Raw genomic sequence first — 12,620 nt, 5'->3', positions numbered from 1 at the left:
CTTAATATTACCAATGTGACTAAATTTTTCAACGTATCAGGTACTTACGACTTACTAATTCGCTTTTCATCATAAAAAGTACGCCACTAATACCCATTTTGTTTGTAATTTGAAGGAAGGAAATTCAATTATTTTCCCAACTTCTTCCTTATTTTTAAATCATTTACGCTTATCTATGGGGAGGATAAGCAAAATAAGGAAATTATATTTTATTAAATTTATTTATTTTTCTTTACAGTTAGTTCGCGTCTGATTTTAAAAGTTGTAATATAATCTACATATATTAGCATACTCGGTTACCACCAGATATTTTAAGCTAATCCAATTCACCATTTCGAAAAAGCTTATGTCAAAATCAAGCAACAGTGCTAAATGTTGTTCGTCTAAGATCCCCAAAATTGGGTCCTAACTGGGTCCTAAATAGATTATAAGAAAACCTTGTCATGTCCACAACAGAGTCCGAACGAAGAGAGCTGGTGGACTGAAATTTTCCTCAAACATTTCCTATTAATCCAGGTTGTTTAGCATTAAAAATATGTAGTATCGGTCAAAAAGTGTCACCTAGTTCCCATACAAGTGCCAGTACAGAATAATATCTATCACAATTTATAATCAACTGGAAATAAAAAAAACATGTCTTAACAATTAAATTTTCTCTACAAAATTATAAGAAGATCGGTCCATAATTGACCGATCCACTTCAAGAAATTACTTCAAAGCTCATTGCTGGCTTAAAAATTACTCTATATCTATGAAATCCAACATAAATATATAAATTTTATAGAATTATAAAGTTTCATATTTGGGTTACATGTTCTGAAATTCCAAAGTTGGAATAAGAAAATGTAATGTAGTTTTGGAAACCTCGATGTGTTCTCCTTTTCCAGCCCCGATAGAAATGTGGTTCCTTAATTTGTTCTTAGTGGACTCACCATATTGAAGCCAAGGTTACACAAATAAAATTAAAGTCAGCTCAAATGTACTGGCTAATTGGACCACGTCAGCTCTAGACTTATAAAACCGATATGGCAATACGGCATTCAACTGTGGGGAACAGCCTCCTCATCTAATGTTGAAAAATTACAAAGAAAGCAGTCAGTACTGTTAATGTCAATAACAGGTGCCCCGTGGAACATTCGCAATAGTAATATTTATAGGGATCTCAATGTCCCCATAGATCAAATTCTCTTATCGAAACTAATGTATCACCCAAATCCCCTTGCCAGGGAGCTGCTGTCATTTGAGGGTCATAGACGACTGAGAAGAACAAAAACATTGGATTTTGCCAGATAATTAAATTATCGAGAACTTTTGTGGAAATTGCAGCGGTAACGACAACAACGTTAGTTATAGTTTAGGTTAAGATTTTAATACTTGAAGCATGGAGCCGAATAAGGGCGTATAAACCATTTGGGAAATTTTACAGGAGACGATAAAAACATCATAAAACTTTAAAATCGGAATTTTTTCCTACTTTTTTCACATATATGCATAAATATAACTCACATCTATCCCTGTGCTAAAACTCAGTAAAAAATTCGAGTGACAACTTGCCAAAATTAATACTTGAAATTTTGCTAAAATGGAATAAGGGCATATATCCATATATTTTAGTTGAAAGTATATATAAATAAATGTTATTTTTATATACTTCTTAATTATTTTATTATATAAAACTTGGACAGCCTCAACATAACAATCAATTATAGTAATATGCATATAAAAATAGTATAATAACAATAGCATAGTAAAAATTGTACTTAGAAAAATCTTTCTTAGAAAAATCTTTAAATCGCACCTTATTGCGTTATTGTCAAAATCAGCGAACCACATTATTATCTTAGTTCATTATCAAATTGGATAGGACCTCTTTAACTAAAATAATCCGAAAATAACAAGATATAATAATTTTTTAAAATATAACTATAGTTATGGATATACGCCCTTCTTCTTGTCCACACTTTCATACTTAAATAATTCATTCAATAATAATCTTTTTTGCAATATAATTAAAAAATTAATAAATTTGAAATGTTTTCCAACCATTCTGCAAATTTAATGCAATTAGAATTAAAATTTATACGATTTTTTACAGAAAAATACATTAAATTGCTAATATTTTTTACCCAAAAAAATAAATAGTATTTAAAAATCGTGCTTTTAAAACTATCTATTTAGCGAAAAATTTATATTTTTCAATTTATTTTTTATGAATAGATGTAAAAAGGTTAGTTTAATATAATTATGCGAAAAAACGCGATTTTGAAAAGGTGGTCTTTACGCCCTTATTCGCATCCATGCTTCACTTATTGTAAATTTCTATATAAGAAAGATTCAATAAAGAATAAATAAAATGAAAAAAACTTAAGTTTTAAATGTCGAAAATACCCTACTTAGAGCCTTCATATAGCCTCCGGCAGATTAGTGTTCTAGTGTGTTAGACCGGAGACCGTAGGTTCGATACCCACCTAAGGCACTAGTAAGGGAACGCACAACAGTCTCGATAGAGACTTAGGTCTGTTTATTCAGATTTGATGTCACAAATCAAACGATCTCTAACTTCATATGTTGCCGCCCCTGGAACATAAGTGGTGTTCATTTTCAAAACATAAACTCGAATACTCTTTGGCTACGGCCGTGCCAAATTTTATCCCGATCGATTGATTCTGCCCACTGTAGATTGTATATTTCCTGTTAGCATTTGGAAGATTGTTGGATGATTAATCAGTAAACTGAATCTTTTTTAACTCCTTTTGATGACCTAAAAGTATTTCGAAAATGATACCGATATATAATTAACAAAGTAAAAAAGTATAGTCGGGCGTGGCTGACCATATGATACCCTACACCAGTTATGTGTATTATTTTTAATAAAAAAGCATTTATGCTGAATTTTTCCTTAATTTCAATATATTTTTGATGAAAAAATGATTTTCTGATGGAGGCTATATATGGAGGCTAGGCTCAATTATGAGCCGATCCTAACAAATTTTTGGTGGAGGGGTTTTTGGTGACATTAATGTTATTTATGCTGAATTTCATTGAAATTCATGTGTTCATCAGGGAATTAACGACGTTCAAGCAATTTAAAAGGGGGGCTTTGCAAGGGGCTAGGGTTAAATAAGGACCGCTCATTACGAAATTTTGCAGTATCATTTATGCTTGTATAAAACGTATTTTTGTAGTGATATTAGTATATTTGTCATAATTACGAGCTCCAAATCACTATTTAGGGGGTCCAGTTATATGAGGGCTATGTGAAATAATAGATCCATAACAACCAAAATCAATAGGGTTGGTCTTTGGATTCAAAGTTATGTGTGTAACTGTAGTTTGATTACAAGGTTTACATGGACTGACAGACGGACGGACATGGCTTAGTCCACTCAAAAAAAGATTCTGAGTTGATTGATATACTTAAAGATGGGTATAGGACAATTAATTCTCTGCGTTACAAATAACAGCACAAATACTATATACTCTACCCACTAAAGTGGTGTAGGGTATAAAAACATATTATTTGTAAAACAAGAACAAATGGTATAACAATCATAAATTTATCATCCGTTGCCTCGTTTCTGTAGTTTTCTAGAATCGAGAAAAAAAAAATAAAAATATGAAAGTCTTCCAGTTTTTAACAGGGTTGGGCTAATCACTAAACTAAGAATCTAATTATGTCTGTAACAGACATAAAAATTACTTAGAAAAAACTCAAAAATTACTAAAATACGTTTCGAAAAATACTCTAAAACGATCAGTAATTCGACTCATTAATGACTCAAAAAAGTTTAAAAAATAAGTCACAACTGATAAGAAATGAGGCTGATAAAATATTCATAAAGCGGATAGGGTATAATTTTCTCGTGTAAAAGAGTCATAAATGACTCAAATGTGATCAAAAATTTGCTAGCTGGGTTGTTTGTAACAAGCATAAAAATGACTCAGAAAAGGCTCAAAAATTACTAAAATATGATTCAAAAATGACTCTCATCCAGTCCCTCAGTCTGAAGATCATTGTATTTGTTTGAAACAATCATAAAAATGATTTAGAAAAGGCTCAAAAATGACTAAAATATGATTCAAAACTTACTCTAAATCGATCAGTATTTCTTTTCCAAATAGATACTAAAATGAGATCCGAACTGATAAGAAGTGGGGCTCATAAAAGTTTCTTCTATAAGGGTAGCAAATAAGGTATCTTTTTTCCCGACGAATGAATCATTTATGTTCGGAAAATGAGCTCATAAGGGATCATTTTAATCATGCAGAATAGTCATAAATGACACGAGTTTGATCAAAAATTAAAAAAAAATAATAGCCGACCACTGCTTTAATACAATTATGATATTTCACGATATAAAAGCATTTAACATGGAAGCCCTTTTAACAACTTAAAGTTATTCTAATTAAACTTACAATTTTAATAAAACCAATTTTTTAAAATGAAATGAAAACTTTTTGTTTATTATTGTTTTAACACTGAAATATTTATTTATTTAATTTATTTTCATTTTTGTTTTTATTTTTAATATCATTTCATGAGTACAATAAAACTTTTTTTGCAAATACACATTACATAAGAACGATTTTCAATAAATATTTGTTTGTTTGTTGTTGTTGTTGTTTTTTAATAATTATTTTAATTATATAATTATACATATACATAATAATAATGCAAGTAAAGTCATGAATAATTATGTTTAATTTATTTATAAAATAGAACTAGAGTTTTCATTATGTTTGTCTATTTAATAATTGTATTACATTTTAATATAAAAGCAATTTTTATATATATAATTAATTAAGGGTAAATAAATTTAAAAGAAATTCTAATTAAAAAATTAATAAAAAATCTATATCAAAAAAAGGAACTACACGATTTTTAATACTAACAAGTTTAAGAAATAATGGAGAAAGGTTTCCCTTCCCCTAAGAAGAAGGAAACGGAAGTGAAAATAAAAATTAGCAGCTTAAACTAAAAGCTTTTTTTTTAAGCATGTAGTAAATATGTTTAAGGTTTTTTGTGTAGTATTTTCTTTTAAAACATTAATACAATTATTAATTGTAAATTTAATAATAAAGAACATTTTTATGAAAATGTTGAATTTACTTTTAATTTTTTTTATTAAGGTTCTTTTTGTTAATAGTGTTTTGTGTGTGTGTTTTGTTAATTTCATTCTTTTTATTTATTATTTTAACATGTTAATTATTATTGTCATTTTTATTTAGTTAACATTATTAATTATAATATTTATTTACTCCCTTTTTTTATTATTTACTCAATTAAATACATTTTCTAATGAAATTTCCAATTATATATTGTTTGCAATGGATCACACCTAGAAATGAATAATTGGAGCCAAAATAAAACAAAGAATTTTAAATCTAGTATTATTATTCATTCTATACATTACACTCCTTTACATACTTCTTGACAGATATGAGCAAAATTCTAGCAAATTTGTTATAATGTTTCATGAGAATTTCTCTAATAGTAATTGACACTTTTTCGCATATGAATATGTCGTATGTCAGGTTGAAATTAAAAGGTGAGTGGAATCGTACACAGAGGGAAAAATAAATATACACGCCTGGTACCAAATTGACACCAAACTGTTTATAATTTTTCAATACCATCCGTTGTCAAAGTATATACATACGCACGACAACACTATGTAATGTTGACAACATTGCAACAATTCATTGTCGAAATCTAAATTTTATACACATCCGTTGTCTGAATGTTAACAAACGTGGTAAGCTTACTATTAACAAACAATCCGTTGCCAATAGTGAGCTTACCACGTTTGTTAACATTTAGACAACGGATGTGTATAAAATTTAGATTTCGACAACGAATTGTTGCAATGTTGACAACGTTGCGTTGTCAACACTGGTTAACTATAGAATATGCCAGCACCAATACATGTTCCACTGAGGCGTTTAAGTGAAAGTACTGCAGCTGTGAACCGTAATGTTAGATCGGAAATCGGCGATCACGATAACGTAATTTTTTCAGGCAAAATTTTGGACAATTATAGATGATATATGTATCAAGGACATTGGGGTTCAATAGGTCGGTGGAAACCAGATTTCACGATCGCAAAGTTTCACTGTTAATTGGCCGCTCTGCTAATTAGGTTTACACCTCATTGGGTTTCTTTCAGTTCAAAGTTTATACAGAGTAAATCAAATCGATTACAACTATAAAACTCAAGATCCCTAATCAGATTAACTGAGTAAATCCTCCATTTTGCCAAAATGTGATTAAAAATTTGGATAAAAGACTTCTGTATGTAAAATCGTGGTGGACATCTGTCCGATTAGGGTTTCCACTATTGATTCCTTTAATAATAACAAACTTAATGGAATCTAACATCGAAATGATAACTAGGATTCCGAAAAAAGTAAGAGAATAAAGAAATGGAAACTAATACATACAAAAATAGTCATGTTTATTAAGTACATAGATCTTTTCCAAGATCTTCAGGAATTTCAGGGTTTTAGATTGTAAATATTTAATATTACAATAGGTTTTTATTGTAACTGTTACCGTCACCTTTATAATCACCCCTATAGCCAATCAACATTTTAGGTGAAATATGTTCCCTTTTCACCTTTTTAAGTTCACAAGCTTTTTTGTCGTGAAAAAAATTCCACTGTTGTGAAATTTGTTGATGTTATTTTGTAAACATTGAACAGCTGTTGCATACAAAATCAACTATTGTGAATGAATTGTTTACAACAAGTTCATGAATGAAAATTTCAAGGGAACAAAAATTTCACTTCTATTGGCGATAGCGGTGACAGTTCAACAGTAGCCGATAATGCATTGCTGGGAGAGAATCAACTCAGCTGTCGCTGAGTTGACAATATTTGAAGATATATTTGACTAAATCGGGTCGTTCCGGAATGAGAATCCAATTGGCCCGGGAATGTTATGAACAAAAGTTGTTGTTGTTTTTATAACAGTTCGATACTGTCTTCTTGGGGAAAAATCTTTCTGCTGATACAACTGTTGCTGAGTTGACAAACTTTGACCGAGTATAAGTCGGGTCGTTCACGATTAAATATTCAATTGAACAATTGTATCTGCTTTAGCTGACAAGCTAAGAACTATTTTTATTCCCGAAATACACAAATTAGTCGAAATGTATCGCATTCATTTTAAAAAATTTCTCACCAACATTTTGCTCACACCTGTATATAGAAATAAGTCTCTACATTTCACACTCAAGTAGCAGATATTTAAAATAAAGAAATATTGAATTGTTCAGTTTTTTTTAAAGATATTTTCAGAAATTTATTTACTTTTATTTACTGTTAAACGTACATAAGTTTTGTAAATAAAATTAAGAAATTAAAACATAATTGATTTAATACTAAAATAAAATAATAATAATAATATAAATAAAAATTAAAAAAAAAAACACAAAATAGTAAAATTACACAATAATACAAATAAAAATACAGGGTGTTGAAATAATAAAATTAAAAAGAAATGAAAATAAAAGCAACAAACAAATATAATTTAAAAGTTAACTTAAATATTTTTATTTATACAATCTTTGTTTTTTTTTCCAAGAGAAATAATAAAAAAATAATGCTTAATTTATTTTAAAAATCAATTTTAAAATAATAAGATTTTACAAAACGAAAAGAAGACAACATTTACAAAAAAACGGCCAAAAACAATTTTACACTGAATAGTAAATTAAAGAAAATATAAGACAAACATTTACATAAATAGTTATAGTTTAAAATATGAATTTTAAAAAATGTAAAATTATTTTTTTGTTTTTCTCTCTCTAAAACAACGAGGATACGAAGATAAATACAAACTATTTTAAAACAACCAGAGTTGAAAACAAAAAATTTACAAAATTTCTTTTATAAATTAAAATAAAAGGCAAATTTAAAAGTTTTTGTTTAAGAAAAAAAGAAAACCTAAAGGAAATAGAAAGTTTGTAGTTTGTATTAGAATTTGCAATATGTTAAATATTGAAATAAGAAAAATTCCCTACTATTTTTAACATCCCTGTGGAGGCGTTTGTATGTGGGTGTGTGTATGTACTTAATAAATAGATAAACGTTTACAATTACAATACATGACTCGGAAACAAAAACAAATTTTTAAATTTAAAACAATTACATTACATTTAGTTTTTTTTGACAGTTTACAAAAAATTTTTTTAAATTAAATTTTACAAAATAGTTTTTCAATTTAACAGCAACATTTCGAAACACTTTTTCTTATAGTCTTTCTTTAAAAAAATCCATGACATACTTTTTATAATTAGATCTTTTGTTTCTCTTTGTTAAATTAATGAGTAGTGAAAATGCTAGATTCGTTTTGATTCGATTCTTTAACTATTCTACTTTCTTCTAATTTTTATTTTTCTTTTTCCATTTCAAAACACATGGACATACAGACAACATTTGAAGACGTTCAATAACCAATATTTCAGCTAACTGTATCCAGCAGTATTTGAATTCTGTTTAAAATTTTTTAATTTTGTGTAAAATACAATTTAATAAATATTGTTTTTGTTTAATAGATTTCAAAATTGTTGCTTTAAAATGTGTGTTTCCACTTTACTTTTTTTTTTGAAAATGTAGCGCCTGTAAGTATGCAAATGTGTTTTGTTTTTTCTTTTATGAGTTTTTGTGTTATTTTTAGGGTGTGTGTTTGTGTGTATGTGTGAGAGTGGCCAAAGTAGAGGGAACAATTTAAATGGGTACATAATTTCCCTTGGGTTTGTAGAACAATTGACCACGCAACAGTCGTCGGCGTAATTCGGCAGCTAAAAGACGTTTTTCTTTTTGGATTTTCTTAAGGACACCCTTGTTTTCTTGTGCTCTGCGTGAGAGATATGGCAACACTTCTTGAACGGGACCATAGGGAATATACTTATAGGCCGAGTAACCAGCTTGACCTGAAAAACGAAAACACCGAAAATATATTAGAATGTATTTCGTATTAAAAATTTTGTTGCCAAATTCACGTTTTCCCGTCAAATATCAAGTTTTCTATAGTCTAGTCTATAGTCTAGTCTATAGTCTAGTCTATAGTCTAGTCTATAGTCTAGTCTATAGTCTAGTCTATAGTCTAGTCTATAGTCTAGTCTATAGTCTAGTCTATAGTCTAGTCTATAGTCTAGTCTATAGTCTAGTCTATAGTCTAGTCTATAGTCTAGTCTATAGTCTAGTCTATAGTCTAGTCTATAGTCTAGTCCATAGTCTAGTCTATAGTCTAGTCTATAGTCTAGTCTATAGTCTAGTCTATAGTCTAGTCTAGTCTATAGTCTAGTCTATTGTCTAGTCTATAGTCTAGTCTATAGTCTAGTCTATAGTCTAGTCTATAGTCTAGTCTATAGTCTAGTCTATAGTCTAGTCTATAGTCTAGTCTATAGTCTAGTCTATAGTCTAGTCTATAGTCTAGACTATAGTCTAGTCTATAGTCTAGTCTATAGTCTAGTCTATTCTATAGTCTAGTCTATAGTCTAGTTTATAGTCTAGTCTATAGTCTAGTCTATAGTCTAGTTTATAGTCTAGTCTATAGTCTAATCTATAGTCTAGTCTATAGTCTAGTCTATAGTCTAGTCTATAGTCTAGTCTATAGTCTAGTCTATAGTCTAGTCTATAGTCTAGTCTATAGTCTAGTCTATAGTCTAGTCTATAGTCTAGTCTATAGTCTAGTCTATAGTCTAGTCTAGTCTATAGTCTAGTCTATAGTCTAGTTTATAGTCTAGTCTATAGTCTAGTCTATAGTCTAGTCTATAGTCTAGTCTATAGTCTATAGTCTAGTCTATAGTCTAGTCTATAGTCTAGTCTATAGTCTAGTCTATAGTCTAGTCTATAGTCTAGTCTATAGTCTAGTCTATAGTCTAGTCTATAGTCTAGTCTATAGTCTAGTCTATAGTCTAGTCTATAGGTCTAGTTCTATAGTCTAGTCTATAGTCTAGTCTATAGTCTAGTCTATAGTCTAGTCTATAGTCTAGTTATAGTCTAGTCTTAGTCTATTCTATAGTCTAGTCTATAGTCTAGTCTATAGTCTAGTCTATAGTCTAGTCTATAGTCTAGTCTATAGTCTAGTCTATAGTCTAGTCTATAGTCTAGTCTATAGTCTAGTCTATTCTAGTCTAGTCTATAGTCTAGTCTATAGTCTAGTTATAGTCTAGTCTATAGTCTAGTTATAGTCTAGTCTATAGTCTAGTCTATAGTCTAGTCTATAGTCTAGTCTATAGTCTAGTCTATAGTCTAGTCTATAGTCTAGTCTATAGTCTAGTCTATAGTCTAGTCTATAGTCTAGTCTATAGTCTAGTCTATAGTCTAGTCTAGTCTAGTCTAGTCTATAGTCTAGGCTATAGTTAGTCTATAGTCTATTTATAGTCTAGTCTATAGTCTACTATAGTCTAGTCTATAGTCTAGTCTATAGTCTAGTCTATAGTCTAGTCTATAGTCTAGTCTATAGTCTAGTCTATAGTCTAGTCTATAGTCTAAGTCTAGTCTATAGTCTAGTCTATAGTCTAGTCATAGTCTAGTCTATAGTCTAGGTCTATAGTCTAGTCTATAGTCTAGGTCTATAGTCTAGTCTATAGTCTAGTCTATAGTCTAGTCTATAGTCTAGTCTATAGTCTAGTCTATAGTCTAGTCTATAGTCTAGTCTAGTCTATAGTCTAGTCTATAGTCTAGTCTATAGTCTAGTCTATAGTCTAGTCTATAGTCTAGTCTATAGTCTAGTCTATAGTCTAGTCTATAGTCTAGTCTATAGTCTAGTCTATAGTCTAGTCTATAGTCTAGTCTATAGTCTAGTCTATAGTCTAGTCTATAGTCTAGTCTATAGTCTAGTCTATAGTCTAGTCTATAGTCTAGTCTATAGTCTAGTCTATAGTCTAGTCTATAGTCTAGTCTATAGTCTAGTCTATAGTCTAGTCTATAGTCTAGTCTATAGTCTAGTCTAGTCTATAATCCAGTCAATAGTCTAGTCTTTAGTCTAGTCTATAGTCTAGTCTAGAGTATTGTCTATATTCTAGTATATAGTCGAGTATATAGTCTAGTCTATAATCTAGTCTATGATCTGTTCTATAGTCTAGTCTATAATCTATTCTTTAGTCCAGTCTATAGTTTAGTCTATAGTATCTAGGTTTCTAGCGGTTTTTGTTACATGATATGACGGGTTATGGTTATATTGACAACACTACTTTTAAGTTTTTCTCACCTAAGGGGAAAGTAATATAATCACACATGCCCAACAGTTGACCGAAGCAAATAACTTTGTCTTCGGGCGAAATACCGATTTCCTTCATTTTCTCAATGGCATAACGTACAGTGTCTTCATTGTGGGAAGCCACCATAATACCAATCTTTTTAGCATCTTCACCATTATCTTTGAGTATCTAAAATCATAAGAACAAACTATTTTCAAAACCAATTTCTTAAAAAAACCAACAAAAAACATACCTTAATTCTTCTCAAACATTCTGTTAAAGTCTTGTGATACATTTCAGTAGTAGCCTCATAACTAGGATTGACAGGATCAGAATAACCTAGAGCACTAGCTCTGGCACGTTCTTGTTCCATATAAGCGCCGCGTACCAACTTAGCACCGAAATAGAAGTTTTGACGTTTAGCTTGTTCCAAATCGGTGTTAACCTATTAAAGATACACAATTTATTACAAAAATTTTGTTTAAGAGAGAGAGAGTGTAAATTACCTCTCTATAGGCTTCACGCAAATAGCATTGGTATGTATTGAATACAATGGCCTTGTCCTTGTTGTATTTACGCATCATTTCGAGTGTAATGCGGGAGATTGCAGGTTGGAAATAAGTCTGTTCAGCATCAATCATAATACGGACATCCAATTCTTCAGCAGTCTTTAAATTAATAACAGAAAATAAAATTCAATTTTTTATAAACTAAAATTTATTACAGTGTAATCTATATCCCACCTTAACAATAGTATTTAGACGACGAATCATATTTCTAAACATTTCTTCCTCTTTGGGCGGAATTTGTGAGATCAAACGACGCATTTGACCTGTTTTAGGATCGGGCACTCTAAAGGTATCACTCAATTGTGAATCCTCATCAACAATACCAGACCAGGGGAACAAATGCAAAATACTAGAAATAAAATTTATTAATATCTTTAATCTATATTACGAAATAGTTTTATATGTATTTACCCTTCTTTATCGGAGGTAACATTCTTAAGAAATTCTTGAACATTTTTATTGTCAGAGCCCAAACTAGCATAATATTTTTCCAAATCCTTAATAGTCTTGTGATGAGTTAAAACATTGCCTTGACCACCAACCAAATCTTCCATATATTTACGTGTGCGCATAATGACTTCAGAAAGTTGTAACTGTAATAATAGTGATAATAAAAAAATAAAGGATATGATGTAAGACTACGACATATAAAAGTATAATTACAAAATACACAAGTTTTCATACACGCAAAGAAATTCTGTTGAACTATTATATAATTAAATAAATTAAAGAAAGTAAAGAGAGCGAGTGGGAGTTTCTCATAAGTGCAATGACTTTTAATAATATCTAAAAATAAATTATACGAATTGTCTTAAAATAGAACTTTTGAATGAACATATGA

General features: G+C 29.7%; 1 protein-coding gene across 7 annotated transcripts in view; it reads right to left on the bottom strand.

Annotated features, from left to right (window-relative positions):
• Positions 1 to 8,296: 8,296 nt before the first annotated feature.
• LOC119599687 (proline dehydrogenase 1, mitochondrial) overlaps positions 8,297 to 12,620 on the bottom strand; it is a 39,164-nt gene continuing 34,840 nt past the window's right edge. For all 7 annotated transcript variants that reach the window (XM_037949564.1, XM_037949568.1, XM_037949565.1 and 4 more), the window contains exons 7-12: positions 12,191 to 12,372; positions 11,954 to 12,128; positions 11,717 to 11,878; positions 11,464 to 11,655; positions 11,222 to 11,399; positions 8,297 to 8,936 (exon numbers count right to left, since the gene is read on the bottom strand). In XM_037949564.1, the coding sequence (XP_037805492.1) occupies positions 8,731 to 8,936; positions 11,222 to 11,399; positions 11,464 to 11,655; positions 11,717 to 11,878; positions 11,954 to 12,128; positions 12,191 to 12,372 (1,095 nt within the window). In that variant the 3' untranslated portion in view covers positions 8,297 to 8,730. The remainder of the gene's footprint in view (positions 8,937 to 11,221; positions 11,400 to 11,463; positions 11,656 to 11,716; positions 11,879 to 11,953; positions 12,129 to 12,190; positions 12,373 to 12,620) is intronic.

This window comes from Lucilia sericata, unplaced genomic scaffold, assembly GCF_015586225.1.
Source record: "Lucilia sericata isolate MDLA Ls3-8-SP2 unplaced genomic scaffold, ASM1558622v1 Contig000084F_arrow, whole genome shotgun sequence".
In the NCBI taxonomy this organism is placed as follows: domain Eukaryota; kingdom Metazoa; phylum Arthropoda; class Insecta; order Diptera; family Calliphoridae; genus Lucilia; species Lucilia sericata.
This window is presented reverse-complemented; position numbering and strand designations above follow the sequence as displayed.